The 15,531-nt window shown below is 38.1% G+C and overlaps 1 protein-coding gene across 1 annotated transcript in view; it reads left to right on the top strand.

Annotated features, from left to right (window-relative positions):
* The window catches only part of IL1RAPL1 (interleukin 1 receptor accessory protein like 1), a 674,122-nt gene that overhangs the window by 638,081 nt on the left and 20,510 nt on the right, over nt 1-15,531 (top strand). The window contains exons 6-7 of the mRNA XM_075491887.1: nt 3,764-3,896; nt 5,871-6,016. Coding sequence (XP_075348002.1) covers nt 3,764-3,896; nt 5,871-6,016 — 279 coding nt within the window. The remainder of the gene's footprint in view (nt 1-3,763; nt 3,897-5,870; nt 6,017-15,531) is intronic.

Here is a 15,531-nt window from a genome sequence, read left to right as displayed (position 1 = left end):
GTTTCACTTAATAATTCTAATCTCATGCCTTTGGACTTTTCCAGGGTCCATAAAAAAAGCAGTTTACCCAGGACCTAACTTGAGACAGAACATTCTTAAGAATTCACAACATCTCACAGAAAAGGGGACAGAGAAATGGATTTCCCTAGTAGTTAATTAAAAACATGTATTTAAATTCCTTCAAAGATAGACTATAAAACTGTAATAATCCAGCATTTACAGGAAAATTTAAATTAATGACATGGAAAGCACTAAATATCCATTTACCAAACTTTTACAGTTTTCAAATCACTTCTATAGCTTTTCTCAGCACAGAAAACACACAGAGAGATTTTACCATTTAGGGTTAACTGTGAGTGATTTCTATTAATTGGCTGACAGGTTGTTTTGTACATTAGCTTAAACATGAAGCAAAGCAGCTTTTTTATTTATTTACTTAAATTTTGCATGCTTTCTAAAAATATGCAGGCCTCTTAAAAACAGACTGCCCATGCAGAGCACCTGCTCTGTGCCAAACTCAGCGTCCTCTGACCACTCACTTCAAAGGTGCACTTCTAGGGAAAAATGCAGCCCATCCTACAGCATACACTCACTCACTCACTACATGAGGACAGCTCTGGAGCGGAGATCAAGATGTGCTCCCAAAATACTCCGTCCACTCATAGTATTGCCCTTCAGTCAGCCTCTGCCCATTACTTACATGTGCCTGCAGCTGTGAGCATCTCTGCTCCGCCAAGTGAGCTCCATGGTCCTCTGCAAAGAGCTGAGAGCTTTGGAGTAACAGACCTCCTCATTAATGGTCACAGTTGGTCATTAGCTGGTCACTGAATCTTTCTTGATAACCTGCTAATGAACTTCCCACTGGCTTATTGCGAAGGTTGGTCAAGGTAGACAGTATAGGTAATTTATAGCTGAACACCCAGCACTCTAATGGCCTTTGCTTAGCGACTGTAACTGACACAGTACTACTAAGAGGCATTACATCCTTCCTAATTTTATTCTCAGGTGTAAATATTTTGTGTTGAATGGAAGCTTTGGATTCTGTGTTTAAAAGTATATTTACATGTTGTATTTAAGGGGGAAATTTATATAAGAATTTAATGAGGAAAAAAGCCTTAATCTTATCAACTCTTGTTTTCTAACATTTTTTTCCCTTAACAAAATATGTTTGTTTTTAAAAAGCAAACCTGTGCATATTAATATTCACCTGTAAAAGGCTTAGAGGCCTGCACGGTGTAAAAATCAGCTCTCAGTGGGTGCCTGTTAGCTGCAGGAGACCAGAGATCTTTGATGGTTCAGGACCTGTGGTGCCTAATCTCTGTAAATCATGGATAAGTTGGCCAGAAGCTACAGTCCCTCCAGCTGTGATCTTGCCAGCTCTTAAAACTTAAAAAGCTTCAACCAGGCCTTGACTTGATGGGAAAGCTCCAGAAAAAGCCCAAGAAGTGGCAGTGATGCATTAGGTAGCACTCTTCCCTCTAAGACTGGTAGATAATGCCATAGGGGTTATCCAATTATCACAGGAGCTTGCTTTTGCTTTAGATGTGCGGGCACCTTCTCCTGTTTGGAGAGTGATCAGAGTCCACCAATGCAGTGGTTACTACGCATTTCACAGCCCTGAACATGTGTACTAGACTGGATGCCTGTGGCCAAGGTATTCATAATCCTTTAAGGTTTTGTATTTTCATTTTCGCATGTTCATGTATCATAAAGATGATGCAAAACAAAACAAAAGGTTAGTTTATATCTGCTATGCTACTGATATAAGAAACTGGGTTTGCATCTGTTAAAATGTCCTGGGGACAACCAGGAAGTTTATCATGTTCCATTACAGGTTTTCATGTACTTGACCCACATTAAGTGGTGTCCCAGTGCTCATCTCATTCACTGCAAATGACTTCAAGATTGCAAAAATCTTTGTCTCCAGTGCTTCCAAATGGCACTTCTTGAGCTGTGTAGAGATTGAGGAGGTGGGTTTCCAGGGAGGTGTCCTGACCATTGCTCCCTGGGGTGTGGAAACAGGAGCTGTGGTTGTCTTTAGAAAGAGAGTTTTTGCCCTCTCACTGAAGAACTTCAGCTTACATTTGGTAACTTTGCTCTAAATGACATGAGATTGTCAAAATGTCTCATTAGTCAGAGATTTGATTTCATAACTTTTGATTACAAATGAGACCCTCCTCTCCATCCTAGCTTCAAGTTCTGGGATACTCCTGTCTCCTTAGCAGGCATTGCTGGCAAAGGGCGTGGCACCAACCAAAAGTTCATATAATGACTAAAAGCAACTCAGCTCCTAAACAGCTTGTGAAAGCAACATAGATGGCACTTGCCTTGATGTTGCATATTTTGATTACAAACATTTGATTCTGCACCTTTTATGGCGTGGATGTGAGAGTTCAGGCCAGGTAGAGGATTCAGCTGCTTTTACAGAAAACCACAAATCATTTCAGATAAATAAGACATTTATTTAATAATTAATCTTCTTGTTATACAGCATCCTGCCTTTGTTGCCATACTAAAAAGTAAATAAGATGTTCAAATATTAATGTCATATGTTTGAGAAGGACAAGGTCCTGACCCACAGCAGTGTATTTTTAAGGAAATTCATTGAATCCAAATGGATTTCTCATGGCATCTCAGTACAGAATGTAGCATTAAAAATGCATCTTTTTTTTTTACAGGAGCTGTGGTCAGTCAGCTTTAAAAACCTAAGATCAAAAATTGAAACTGTAAATAAAATACGAGTTTGATCTCAGGAGTAATATAAACTCCATGAAAATACTCTCCTCAGAGGGGAAAAAAGGGGAAAAAAACATTCCTTAATTCACAACACTTCTTTATATCACTGTGTAATTATCCACTAAAGAAATGCACACGGCAGTTCAGAAGGGTTGGTGTATGTTGAGACAAACATCTTTACAGTAGTGAAAGGGAAATCTTTAACTAAGTGGCTGTCCATAGTACAGCTAGTTTTATCTGATCTTACCAACACACAAAACACAGGCAAAGTACTGTTTCAATCCCTGTATGTGCTCTAGCTGAAACCCCAAAGCCAAGTGGTACTAACACAATGGAAGACTACGCAACGAAAATAAACCAAAGTGAAGGCATATCACATTTTTCAATTTTCATTATAACGCTGCACATATATAGAACTTCTGCTCCTTGCTATGTGTACCCAGTGGTTATTCCCATTCATACGGTGAGATGTGTCCCACAACGTACAGAATGAGGTCACATGTCTTCTTTTTTCAGATTTGGTGTTTAATACTTTCCTGCAAAGATAACTTAGCAATGAGCATACATCTTTCTACTGGCTGTCCCTTGGAAATTGTACGCTACAGGAATCTACCGGCCTCTTTGCAGAAACCATTGCAAAACTGAACTAGTACAGATGTGATTGCATGTCTATTTTACCTAACCTTTATCTGTTTTCAAAGAAAACACGGAAATCTTTGGTTGTTAGCTCTTTTTGAAAAAACATGGTCTTTCACTTCCTTACCAAACATAGAAAACTTGGTGAAAGAATACAAAATTGAATCCTGTCCTTATGTAACATTTAATTTTTATTGTATTTATTTTCAGAAAACATGTTGAACAACAGTTGCAAGACAAGTAGATAATTTTGGACATCTTCAACAGAGCTGGAAATTGAGGGTCTCTACAGATATAATTTTTTTTTAAATCAACAAAAGCAACTGATTCAAAAATGAAATTTTTTTTACAAATTTTGAAATAACATATTTTCTTACATCTTTTGTAACAGGCGGTTCTGCTAATCTAACCTGCCGAGCTTTCTTTGGATATAGTGGAGATGTCAGTCCTTTAATCTATTGGATGAAAGGGGAAAAGTTTATTGAAGATTTGGATGATAGTCGAGTCTGGGAAAGTGACATCAGGTAAAAGAAAAAGCATTTTGTTTTTTTCAGTCAAAATCTTTTTTTGATAGTTAATGTAATACTGTGTATCACAGACTAACTCAGGAACATTTTGGGACTGATCCCTGTTTTTGCAAAATCCATTCTTTACCTTTTCCACTCCACCAGTAGAGAACAGAAAAATGCATGCCTCAGCCAGATCTGATGTTAGAGAGCTGCAAAAGCAGAATAGCTGCCCGACAAGTACCATAGTGTAAACGACTGGAATTTGCATAGTGACTTTTTAAAACTGTGGCAATCTACAATAAGAACCAGTAAGACAGTTACTAAGATGAAATAAAGAAAAATAAATACACCAAGGAAAACATCTCAAAAGAAGTCTTTTAAAACATGGAGCCTTAAATAAATGCTGAAATCTGGCTTCTCTTTTGGAATGTTTTCATTTCTTTCCTTCAAGGAAAAAACCGAGTTTCCTGGGATGTTATCTGCCCTGTGAGAGCCAAGCATCCTGTTATGTGGGCTGCTTATATCTGCTGAAATACTTGTTTTAGAGAGGATCTGGCAATTCACGTCATGTACTTTTACGGCTCCTAAAAGTGCTGCCTCATTTGGAAATTAAGAAAAAAGTGGTTTTGTATTGAGAATTACATGCTTGACATAGCGTACCAACTCCTATCCAATAGGAAGTATCTACTTGGATCTGAAGAGTTTTCTTTTTCATTTATAATTCTGTATGTGTGTATATCGCTGTGCCTATATATCATGGATAAAGCCAGAAATGAAAGCAAATCTAAATGTATGTTACAAAGGAAGCTAATCTCAGATGTGTTATCTACAGTGATTGTCTATAATAGAACAAAATGAGCTTATTTACACTTCACCTCTTACATAGGAGTTTACTATCTCATCAAAAGACGTGAAGTCACACTCATTTTCAGCTTAACCTTAGACTTCTTCAGTGTAACCAAAGAGAGACAATTCCTTTACCAAAATCAAGAAGGCCACATAGGCATTCAAGGTCCTCTCCATGTCCCAGATATAGGCAAAATGGAAGCATATAGGCAAAATTGGAAGCAAAATGGAAGTTCACCCCAGTGTACTTCAAGTTTATTCTATAAAGCTCAAGACCAATACACTAAATGGCACTTGACAACCAGATCAGCTGTATTTTGCATCTAAAGTTTTTCCTAAGCCATTCAGCCAGAGACTTGGCATTCTGAGGGCTGATAAAAAGGTGACAAGAATCTCTTGACAACTTTCTTGTTTTGTGGAGGGAGGAGCAGGAAGGCTGGTTTCCACTTCTTTTGTCAGGTGTGATGTGAGGGAGCAGCCTGGAACAGTTTGTCATTTGCTTTGCTGGGTTTCTAAAACCACTGAGGGGCTTGCTAAGAGGTAAAGAAAGCAATGCGATGACAGGTAGAGTCTTATGCAGCAGGTCTTGTCTTTTATTTATCACCTATATGAATGAGCGGCATCTGGTATGCCAGTTCTTTCTACTGATTTATAATACACAGTAAAATTTTATAATATATTCAAGAAATAATTTTTCAAACCCTGGCATGAACACACTGTTTGTGAGTGACATGTTGAAGAGCCTCAGAAAGTGCACAAATAGTGTGTTTGGCCCAGATTCCTAGTGTGACCCTAAACCCCAAAATAACTGTTTTCACTTTTCTCTCTTCTAACATTTCAAGACTTCACATACTACTGATCAGGGCCTCCATCAGAGTGTGCAATAATATATTATCAGTGTACACATCATCCTGCTTAAATAAGACAATTAACTGAAGCTCTCATTAACATTTACAAAGCCAAACCTCCTCATTAGAAGTGAGGAAGAAAAGGGCATGATATAATTTAATTAAGATTTCATCAAACCATAGCCAAATTTGAAGCCAGAGAGTTGTCAATTGTAAGTAGCATTATTATGTCATGATTATCTAATGCTCTGCTATGACACAAGCAGAATAGCAGCGATGGTTACTTTTTTCTCAGGGTTCTCAAGGAACATCTCGGGGAACAGGAGGTTTCCATCTCATTGATTCTTGACTCTGTGGAAGAGGCAGATCTGGGAAATTACTCGTGCTATGTTGAGAATGGAAATGGACGCCGGCATGCCAGTATTCTTCTGCATAAAAGGGGTAAATATGCAGCTTTTCTCCATGAAATGGCACATTATAGGGGCGGTCAGTTTGTAGAGCTTCCTTCTGATGCAAGCATGAATTTTGGCTTCTTGAGATATTAATAGGCAATGATTATTTTTCCCCAGTCATTTATACAACTTTCAAAATAAAACAGAAAGGTTGTTGTTGACTATGGCTGTCACTGGGAAAAATACAGTAACAACTTTTATATATTTATATAAAAGATGCATTTAATAATTCATGAACTTTAATAAAGGCTCAATAGAGAAAAAAAAAAGGAAGCTGCAGGTAGTACAACTGTGATAATTTTCTGTAAGAAATAAAATCAAATATTAGAAAAGCCAACAAAAATACATTCCACTTCTGTCAGAAATGCCACCTAAACCCCATGCCAGGGGAGTTCCTGCATAGCCTGACTGTAGACATTTTCCTTCTAACACATTTGCTTAACACCAACATTTCTGAAGTGAAGTATCATGACAGAAACTTCTAAGGACCTTCCTGTTCCTACTCACCACTCACATCCCGTGATTCCAGCCTGCCTAATGGCCACAGCCATCTCCCACAGAGATAATTATGGAGAGGTGGAGAATCTCTTGCAAAGCGAAGTTCCCAGATCCTCTTTGTTCACTTTACCTCCCAGAGGGTGCTCCACATGCCTGGGCTTGAAGCTCCCCGCCCTCATGCAGCATCTCACTGGTTTAAGAGAGCAAAGAATAATCAGGAGCAGTGTCTGTACTTCACTATCATTACTGTGCTTTTTTTCTACTGATGTAAAGGTGAGAAAGCCAGGTTCTTACTGTGGTGCTGAACTACTTGTGGCACCTCAATTTATGTCAAAGCAGTGATGCCTTCCCTAGTTTTAGTCTTGCAGCATGCAAAGTCAGTCTAAGCTTAAAAGGAAGCCATAAATCAAGATAGTGTGAGTCATTTATTTAAACGTATTTTTGTGTACCTGCAATTAATTGAATAGAACTAGTTTGTAGCCGTTTTTCTGAACTCTTCTCATTGCTTCTTAAGAGATGCAGATGTAAATAACCAGATGTTCTGCTTAGCCTGGCATTTGCCATATTTTCTTGAATTTACTGAGATGGGAAATTAATTTATTAAGTAATTGAACCTCAACAATTTACCAGCTAGTAGTCATATACTCCTAATTCAGAGATCTTTGAACCCAGAGCAAGAGCTTAACCCAACAAACACTGAAATCCAATGGCTTGTCTTTAATAATGGAATTAGTGCATGGAACACCAAAAATAAAGAATTTTTAAGGCTTAAATTACTTTAAAACCAATACTTAATTAACTGATGTGTATTAAGTCATGTGCTGATGGGGAGTCCTTGTTTTCCCTTCCAGTAGCTCCAAGACTGACAACACATAAGTCTTTTCTGTTCTGTGACTATCAGCTTTTTAATCTAACAGTGTGCATGCATAAATTTTGCAAGGGTCTACTTTCCTTGCTTCCTTTCTTGGAGAAATCAGTATGTCAAACACACCACAGTATGTGGCCTCATGATGACATGCTTAAGAGGAAGTAATCTCAATATTTAATTGACCTTATAAATAGTAAAAAGCTAAAGATAGCAAAAACTCTCCCAAATATTCTTGTTTCCTCTTTAAGTAAGGCTGAGTGTGAAATTGTGATTTGGAAACAAAATCTATTGTGCCCTCGAAAAACAAAAGGTACCTGTTACAAGCCTTCTACATATTTTGCATGTTGACAACTGTTTCAGTGAAATGATAAATTACCCATGACAGATAAAAATTTGAGCTAGTCTCTCAGGTCTCCTAGGAAGAGAAGCTTTGCACTGCTTGCTTAGTCTCCTGTATATCACCATGACAACATTTCGTTTTAGGTTTCCTTGTTTAGATCCACATTTAGTCTCTGCTAGGAATGAGTTAGTTGTTTATTAATTTCTGATTATTGGCTCACTTAGAACAATTGGGACCTAACAATTAGGTAAATTTGCTTCCTGAACACTGTGGCACTTGCAGAGGTATTAGTTTGGGCTGGTTTTCTAGTTAGCGATCTTTTTTTCCACCAGTATAAGCCAACAAAAATGCTGAATCTGGAATGTTCACTGGATACCTGAAAAAGAAATTATAATCCTTCTTAAACTTCATATGTGGTACATTATCACCAGGATCAGAAGGGACAGGAAAGCAGAAAGCTCTGTTACTGAACGAAGAGTGTTCCAGGGAAAAGAGGTATTTAGGGCTAAATGCTGCAGTGGGGATTCAGGTACAAAATTTAAGCCTTTCAAACACCCTTGCAACTGCTGCTTTGCCCTGGTCAATATATTCTCTGTAAACCTAAACTTCCAGGGGGAGCTTTTGGATATGCCTGCAATTACACAGGCCCTGAAAGGGTAAGAGGTTCAGAGTCTAAATCACCAGCAAGAACCTGGATGCACTTTCCTCGCTCTTCCCGCCCATCAGCCCAGCAGGGACACACACTCACCTCACAGAAAACACAAGCAGGGTCTCCATCCAGTGGTGGTCCCCACCACAAACCAGCGCCTGGGACAGTCAGCTAGGGAGAGGGGTGTTCTGCTCTTTCCCTGATGTGGCACTGGAACAGAAACCCAGAGCCCCCCCTTTCCCAAGAGGAATTTCGGGAGGGGAGCAGAACACAGGTCCCCTGGACTCCAGCACCACTTGTGCAGGAAAAGCGATCTCGGGTTGGGTACCCAGCACCGGGAGAAAGCTGGGGCCACTGCACCTCTCTCTAGTCCAGATGTCAGCGCTCTGCATCCTGGGGAGCTGAGCCCTGATTTTCTACTGAGCTTCTTTTACTTTCTGACTGCCAGTGGAGAAAACCGATGATCTATGTTTTTGTGCAGCCGGCTAACCATTTTTAGACTCCTAACTCTCCTCAGACGCTGTGCACAGGGAGCATTTAACTCAGAGCTAAAGGCAGTAGAGCTTTTTAAGCATGACAATGCCAATGCTGTTTCCTTTTCTGGTCCATTCCTACAAAATTTGTCCAAAAATAATCAGGAAAAGAGAGGGATCAGAACCCAGGAGATTTAACCTTCATTCCCTTCCTCCAGCTGCTGGCCAAATCTCTTTCTATTACCTTTACAACAATCAAGTTATTTTCTTTTTTGTGTGAGAATAAAAAAAATCTACTTGTTATAATCGAAGGCTGATTTTGTTACTTATTGGTGATAACTGTTGTCGATCACCTGTAGCAGTTACAGGTTAACCTTCAGCCAGGTAGAGGAACCTTCCAGAAATTAATTTTGAGAGTGGTACTGACAGCAGCTAAGCACAAATTTATTAATGACAGACCACATATTGCAGATGCTATAAGGGGTGGATCACACGCTATAATTCTATTTTTTTCACAGGTTTTTAATTCAAGAAGACAAGCCCATAGTCTATCAATGTAGTATATAAAAATGTAACGCATAAGGAGAAAGAATGCTCTTCTACAATGTTATGTATTGAAAAGTATGACTTTCATGCTGGATCAAAGCCTTCATAGTCTCATTTAATCATAGACTATGTTGGAAATACAGGTTATTATCTAATTATGTGATTAGTTTTCTGGAAATTCTTGTCTGCATGTCTGCAACTAAAACTCTAAAGCAAAAATAATCTCAAATTCTATCTTGGCTTTTTTTTTTATGTTATTGATATTATTTTAAAAGCTTAATAATATACCTGTATTTTTCATGGGACAGACACCAGAACTAAGAGCAGGTAACATATTTTATGCATTTTTTTCAAAGTACCTCCTGCCCTTTCTTCCCATTTTCGCAGTGCTGTCTAATTTCCTGTCCTGGGCCTCTCTTATGTTTTGGGTTTGTTTTCCTCAGTCGTAGGTGTTCTCAATGGGCATATATGGGTCTTGTTGACTACAAGCTAATGAGGGATGGTTAAAACATCTTTTTTTCTGTTGGGACAAAAAAGGACTTTCACTGAAATAAATTGTTTAGAGGAAGAGGTTTATTCTGTTTGAAATTGCCCATGAGAATATATGTTTGAAAAAGAAACAAGTTAATACTTCCTATAGGAAATGCATCCTGAGGAAACCTATGAATAAGTAGGCATTCTTTAAACTCATCATTTATTAATGCATAAACACCATAGTAATATTTCCTGTACAATTTAATAGGAAATTCTGAATAACAAGTAATTCTGAACTTCATACGGTTATTAATGATAATAGAATTGCTGACGAGCACCTTAAATTAGTGTCATTCACATATGTGAATACACACATAAGTGTAAATTTGTTTTATTACTTAAGGACTTCAGTAAGTTAAGTTTTTGATCTCATGAGCATTTTCAGTCACTAGGACACAATTTCACATAGTGGTAGTGATGAGTGACAATTAAGACTTAAAAGAGAAAAGAAACTAGTTCTTTTCTAACCTCTGCAAATAAGCCGCAGGTGTTATAGCTCCCTTTGCCATAAAGCTTCACGATGCTTCTGAAATTTCTGAATGGGGAGCTCATCATGTGAGATATGAGACTAATGAGTATTTTATATTTCAATTCTGTTAATTGGTGCTAATTACTTGAACATTCCAGCAAATCTCTGAGTCTCAGTGGAAGCAAAACTACTGTAAAACTCTAGCCCACTTGGTCAGTTAAGACCTTACACATGTATATCTTCCAGTGTATGAGTGTATGAAACATTCAGTTTTTATTCTGCACTGCAGGAAAACTTTCCCGAGTTCCTCACCAGGTTTTAGAATTGGCATTGAAATTGGATTTGATTTGAAGGGAACTGATTTTTCATCCCCCTATGGCCATTGAACAAGCCTTCAGGTTGTCACTGTGCTGGGCAGTGCAAAGGTTCAGTGGCCCAAGAAGTTCATGACATAGGGTGAAAAGTCAAATATCGCCTCCCTTTCTGTCCCAAACTTAATCAAAAGTAACTGTTCTTTTTACACTCAATCTCATCTAAAATCAGTAAATTAATAGAACACTAAAGACTACTGCCTGACAGAAACTCTTCATAAAACCTTTTTCTTTATCAGTAAGTTTTTTCTTATCCTTTAGAAAATTGGATTAAGACATTTCCAGTAAAAAGGTTAGTCAGATTACTTACCATGTGCCTAAATCTAACTTTCCTCTGACAAAGTGTCAAACAAGTTGGTTTATTTAACAGATTCCTTTTTAAAACAGCTTTTGTACCACTTTTACCATAGTTCTTCTCTTTATGTAATGTCTAACTGCAATTCTAACCTTGATTGGCAAGGATGAAAATATTTTAAAATAAAAAGTCACAAATTGTTCCATAATCCATGCAGAGCTAAATTATTCATTAATGCTGTCCTCAGAAAAAATGTAAACAGTATGTTTTATGATCTTACATCCTTGGAACTTGGTACTCCATTTTTCCCCACATTTTAACACCTCCCAGTGCTTCTTACATTCATTTCTTTCAGAAGATCTAAAAGAAGTAATTGTGTGGGCTGTCTGATTTCTGTAGTGCAATAAGCAAATAGAAGCTCTCCTAATCAGTACGGTTTTAAGACATACACAATTCATTTATTTGGGGAAGCTAACCAGAGATTAATGCAATTCCGCACCATGATGACTTTTTTCCTTCAACCTGAAGTATAAACTGCCTTTAAAATGCAGTGTTCTGCATTTAAATGTAGTAAACTTCAGTAACATTGCAGCATCTATATTTTTTCAACCTGATCCTCTTTTGAGTTAACATAGTGTTGGAGGTAGTCAGTGTAATTATTCTCCTGCTGAGAACAGGTATCCCGCACTTCTCAGAAGAAATAAAAATGTCATTGGTAAGAATATATTTCTATTATAATAATTTACTATCTCTGTTCTAATAACACTGAGAAATCCAACAGCACCAAGGCTCAGATATGCTGCCTGCCATACTAATGAATAGGTTAAGAAGATCCCTATCTTGTATTTGTACATGTATATACAAATGTACATATAATCCTGAACCCAACTAGTTCTTTTTCATAGATGAATAGGGAATACATATTATATATTGATCTAAAAAATAAAGTGAGGTAACTAGATCTCAATAGTTCTAATAAATAAAATGAAACTACTGCATTGAAAACCATGTTAAAAATTGTAACTAAATTTAGCCGCCTTAAGTCAACTCTGCAGACGTCTACAGGCATACACGGCCTATGCTGGCAGAAAGCATATACTTTGTGCTAAGAAATGATTTCATAATCAAGCTAATGAGCATCCCAAATCTGTTTCTACTGGTATCAGAAGTATTATTGTCCTACAATATCCATCAGTAATCATTCACAACAGTATCCATAAAGCTGTCTAGGTACCTTAAATACAAACGGATTTTGTTGGGCACATTGAAACAAACAAATAAAAAACCTTAAAAATTAGACAATAGATTATATATATATATGTATATGCATATTGGATATGCATATGCTGTATAAAGCTGTGGTTCCATATGCTATACTTCGGAAAGATAAATTTTTACGGCCATGCCATAATGAATACTGCATTAAGCAGGAGGAAAAAAGAGAAGAAAAGCACGTACTTCTCCTTTTTTAAACTGTGAGTATGGGTTTCTTTCTTCCTAACCTAATCTCTGCCTACTGTTTACTGCTGATGTCTGAAATGACACTCAGAGGAGTATTCCTGTGTTAGCCAGCCTCCTTCTTCCTTTAGAAGAAACACACCTGTTTATAACCAAAGCTGCATGTTATGACACATCAGTCTTGCGTTGGTTGTCAGTATCTGCCTTCTTTATCTTCTCCCAGGTGTCATCATGAGAGCTGTAGTATTGTCTTCAACTGCTCCCCTTCCAAATTATATTTATTACCTTTATGTTTCACTTAATAATTGAAGTCTATGAAAGTATACCTAGACAAACTGAGAACTGTCTCTAACCAAACCTTGTAGCTTTGTGAGTTAAATCGTCCGAGACAAGCAGAGAATGGAAATGAGTTTAGGCCACAAAGTTGCAAAGACTTATGTATGTGCTAACCTGAAGCTCTGTGAATAGTCCTGTTGACTTCAGAGGGATTACTTATGGTCCATGAAGTTAAGCAATCTGCGTAAGTGATTGCAAAATTGAAACCTTAGATAGACTGTAATTGGATTTTGAAAAAGGCTCAGAAATTGAATACACAGCTATAAATCACATGTCTTCAAAGAGTTATAAATCACAAAAAAAGAATGTTTGAAATATAATTATTTTTCTTCGTAGCTCAGCTGTATGTGGACTAATGAATAGAATAAGGCTAATTTTAAATTATCACAGATCATTAAATGTAAAGTCCCTGAAGCATGTTGTATAAGTCAAACGATATGAATCTTTGAAGGCACTCTTTTATTTACTTTCTTGTTACGATAGCTACGATAAGTGAACTACCTGCATGACACAGCGAAAGGAAGTTTATCAAATATTAAAGCCTGATGAAGATCAAAGATATATCCTACAAATATGCCTAATAATTAGGATAGAATCAGTATAAAATGAGTGCATTTATTACCAGCCATATTGTGCCAGCTATTTGGAGAGGATGCATACTTTGTTTTAATTAGCCGTCTCTTTCACTGGGTTGCTTGGCCAAAGCCTACCGATAAGGAAAAAAAATTGTAGCCATTGGTCAAAATGCTTGTAACAAATCTTGTTTTAAATTGAAGCTATTTATTCAGAAACCAATCTACTACTGCAGCAGTAATCAATGTGTTTTCCCTTGGAGTAGAACTGTTCCTGTGCTACTGGAGGACTATTGTTAATTGCCTGTAACTAAATGATTGTTGTGCTTCTGGACGTAACTCCCTGGCACTCGCTCATTTGTTGTGTTTAACAGAATGCCTGTTCCCCTAAGGGTTAGCCGAGTAATTTTCCTCTGCTATTTTCTACATTCAGCCTCAGCTCCTTAAGGAGGGCCAGGTCTGTAATTTGAGCAACATAACACAGAGGCTAAATAGATTTTAAAAGGTTTGCACTTTCGTCTCTCCCTTCTGATGTGGAATTGTGCTGAAATTGAATCTTTTTAGCGTGGAGCCACTACAGAAAACTTGAATTTCAGCAGGAAAAACAGATCACACTTCAAAGTGAGTGTAATGCCTGCTGCAGCAATGTGCTCAAATCACAATGCAAAAGGCAGAATAAAGCAGAAGAAAAAATTGTTATTGTGAAGGTAGCCTTACACTCTAACCTTGCTGTTTCACTTTAACTTAGCTTTAACAGCCACTATGTCATTGCTGACATACACATCACCAACACCCTTGGTGTTCAGAGAGCACCTTTCAGGAGTAACCCCTCCTACAAAGGAGCCAGATGTGCCCTCCCCAATTCACATTAGGAAAACCGAGGCGCAGAAATGTGAAATGGCTTCAGTCACCCGAGGAACCGACAGCACGGGCAGGACCAAGCCCTCCGCCCCTCACACCTTCAGTTCAGCGCAACACAGGGTAATGCTGTTCACCAAATCCCTGCGGCAGCTCAAAGCCAGCCAGTGCCCCTGCGGGGCACGGTTTAGCATCCTATCCTACAGAAACACTAACTCAAGGCCTGAAAGCAATCAGCTTGGTGTGGCACTGTGCCCAGGCCAATCTGTCCCACCTTCCATGGTGCTGCACAGCTGCAGCTGTCCCACTTCCAGCACTTTGGGGGTTAGCTCAGGCGTTTGCAGAGCTGGGTGTACGGATGCGGCAGTCTGCCAGGCTAATCGCTGCTCCTCTCTGCCTCCGGACCCTGACAAATAGCACCCAAGACAGAGAGCAAACACGTGCTGACATTGTCCAGCACAGAGGAAAGTACAAGCTTGCCATGCTAGGTGGACAGAGCATGAAACTTACGTTGCAGATGTATCTGTTTGAGAAAGAACCACCTTATCCTTGTGCTCGTAAGTGACCATGGTGGGCTCAGCAGCAGCACATAAAAAGGCAATTTCTAGTACATTTCAGGGTGACTTAGAGAATTTTGTTGTTTGCTTTGGTTGCCCAATTTAGGACAGCTTCATATGTGTTCAGATAGACTTTACTGAAGTAAAAATATAGGCATAATCTTGAATTATTTCATGGAGAAAAATATAATTAAGAGGGACTCTTTGGTGGCAAAAGTGATGCAGTGCATTAGTCTGATTTCATGCGCAGTGGCAGAGAACAGATGACTACTGCAGTTATTTTTTCCATTTAATCCCAAAATCATTAATTTAGGAAAAACTTTTATTTTCCAGTTGTAAAATTTTTCCTTGCCTTTAATGAGTCATAACAGCAGGCACATAAATAGAGTATTTTGTGCCTAGCAACCTGAAATATTAAAGCCTTTCTTCTAGTTACCATTGAACAGCTGCATCACCTGTAGTACAAAATGATAAACAGGGTATAGTAAGCCAGTGCAGAGTAATTTCCATTTCCATTTATATTCTAAAATACTGTATTACTTGTCTATGCAAACAATTTTTTGTTGGGTGTTTTTAATAAGATTCCCCTCTCTGGACCAGAAAATTATTGAAAGTCTGAAATAACCATGCCAGTCTTAAAAATATCTAACACAAAGGAGTTTCCAGCACAGTTTTGGAGC

Source organism: Mycteria americana, chromosome 1, assembly GCF_035582795.1.
Source record: "Mycteria americana isolate JAX WOST 10 ecotype Jacksonville Zoo and Gardens chromosome 1, USCA_MyAme_1.0, whole genome shotgun sequence".
Taxonomy (NCBI): domain Eukaryota; kingdom Metazoa; phylum Chordata; class Aves; order Ciconiiformes; family Ciconiidae; genus Mycteria; species Mycteria americana.
This window is presented reverse-complemented; position numbering and strand designations above follow the sequence as displayed.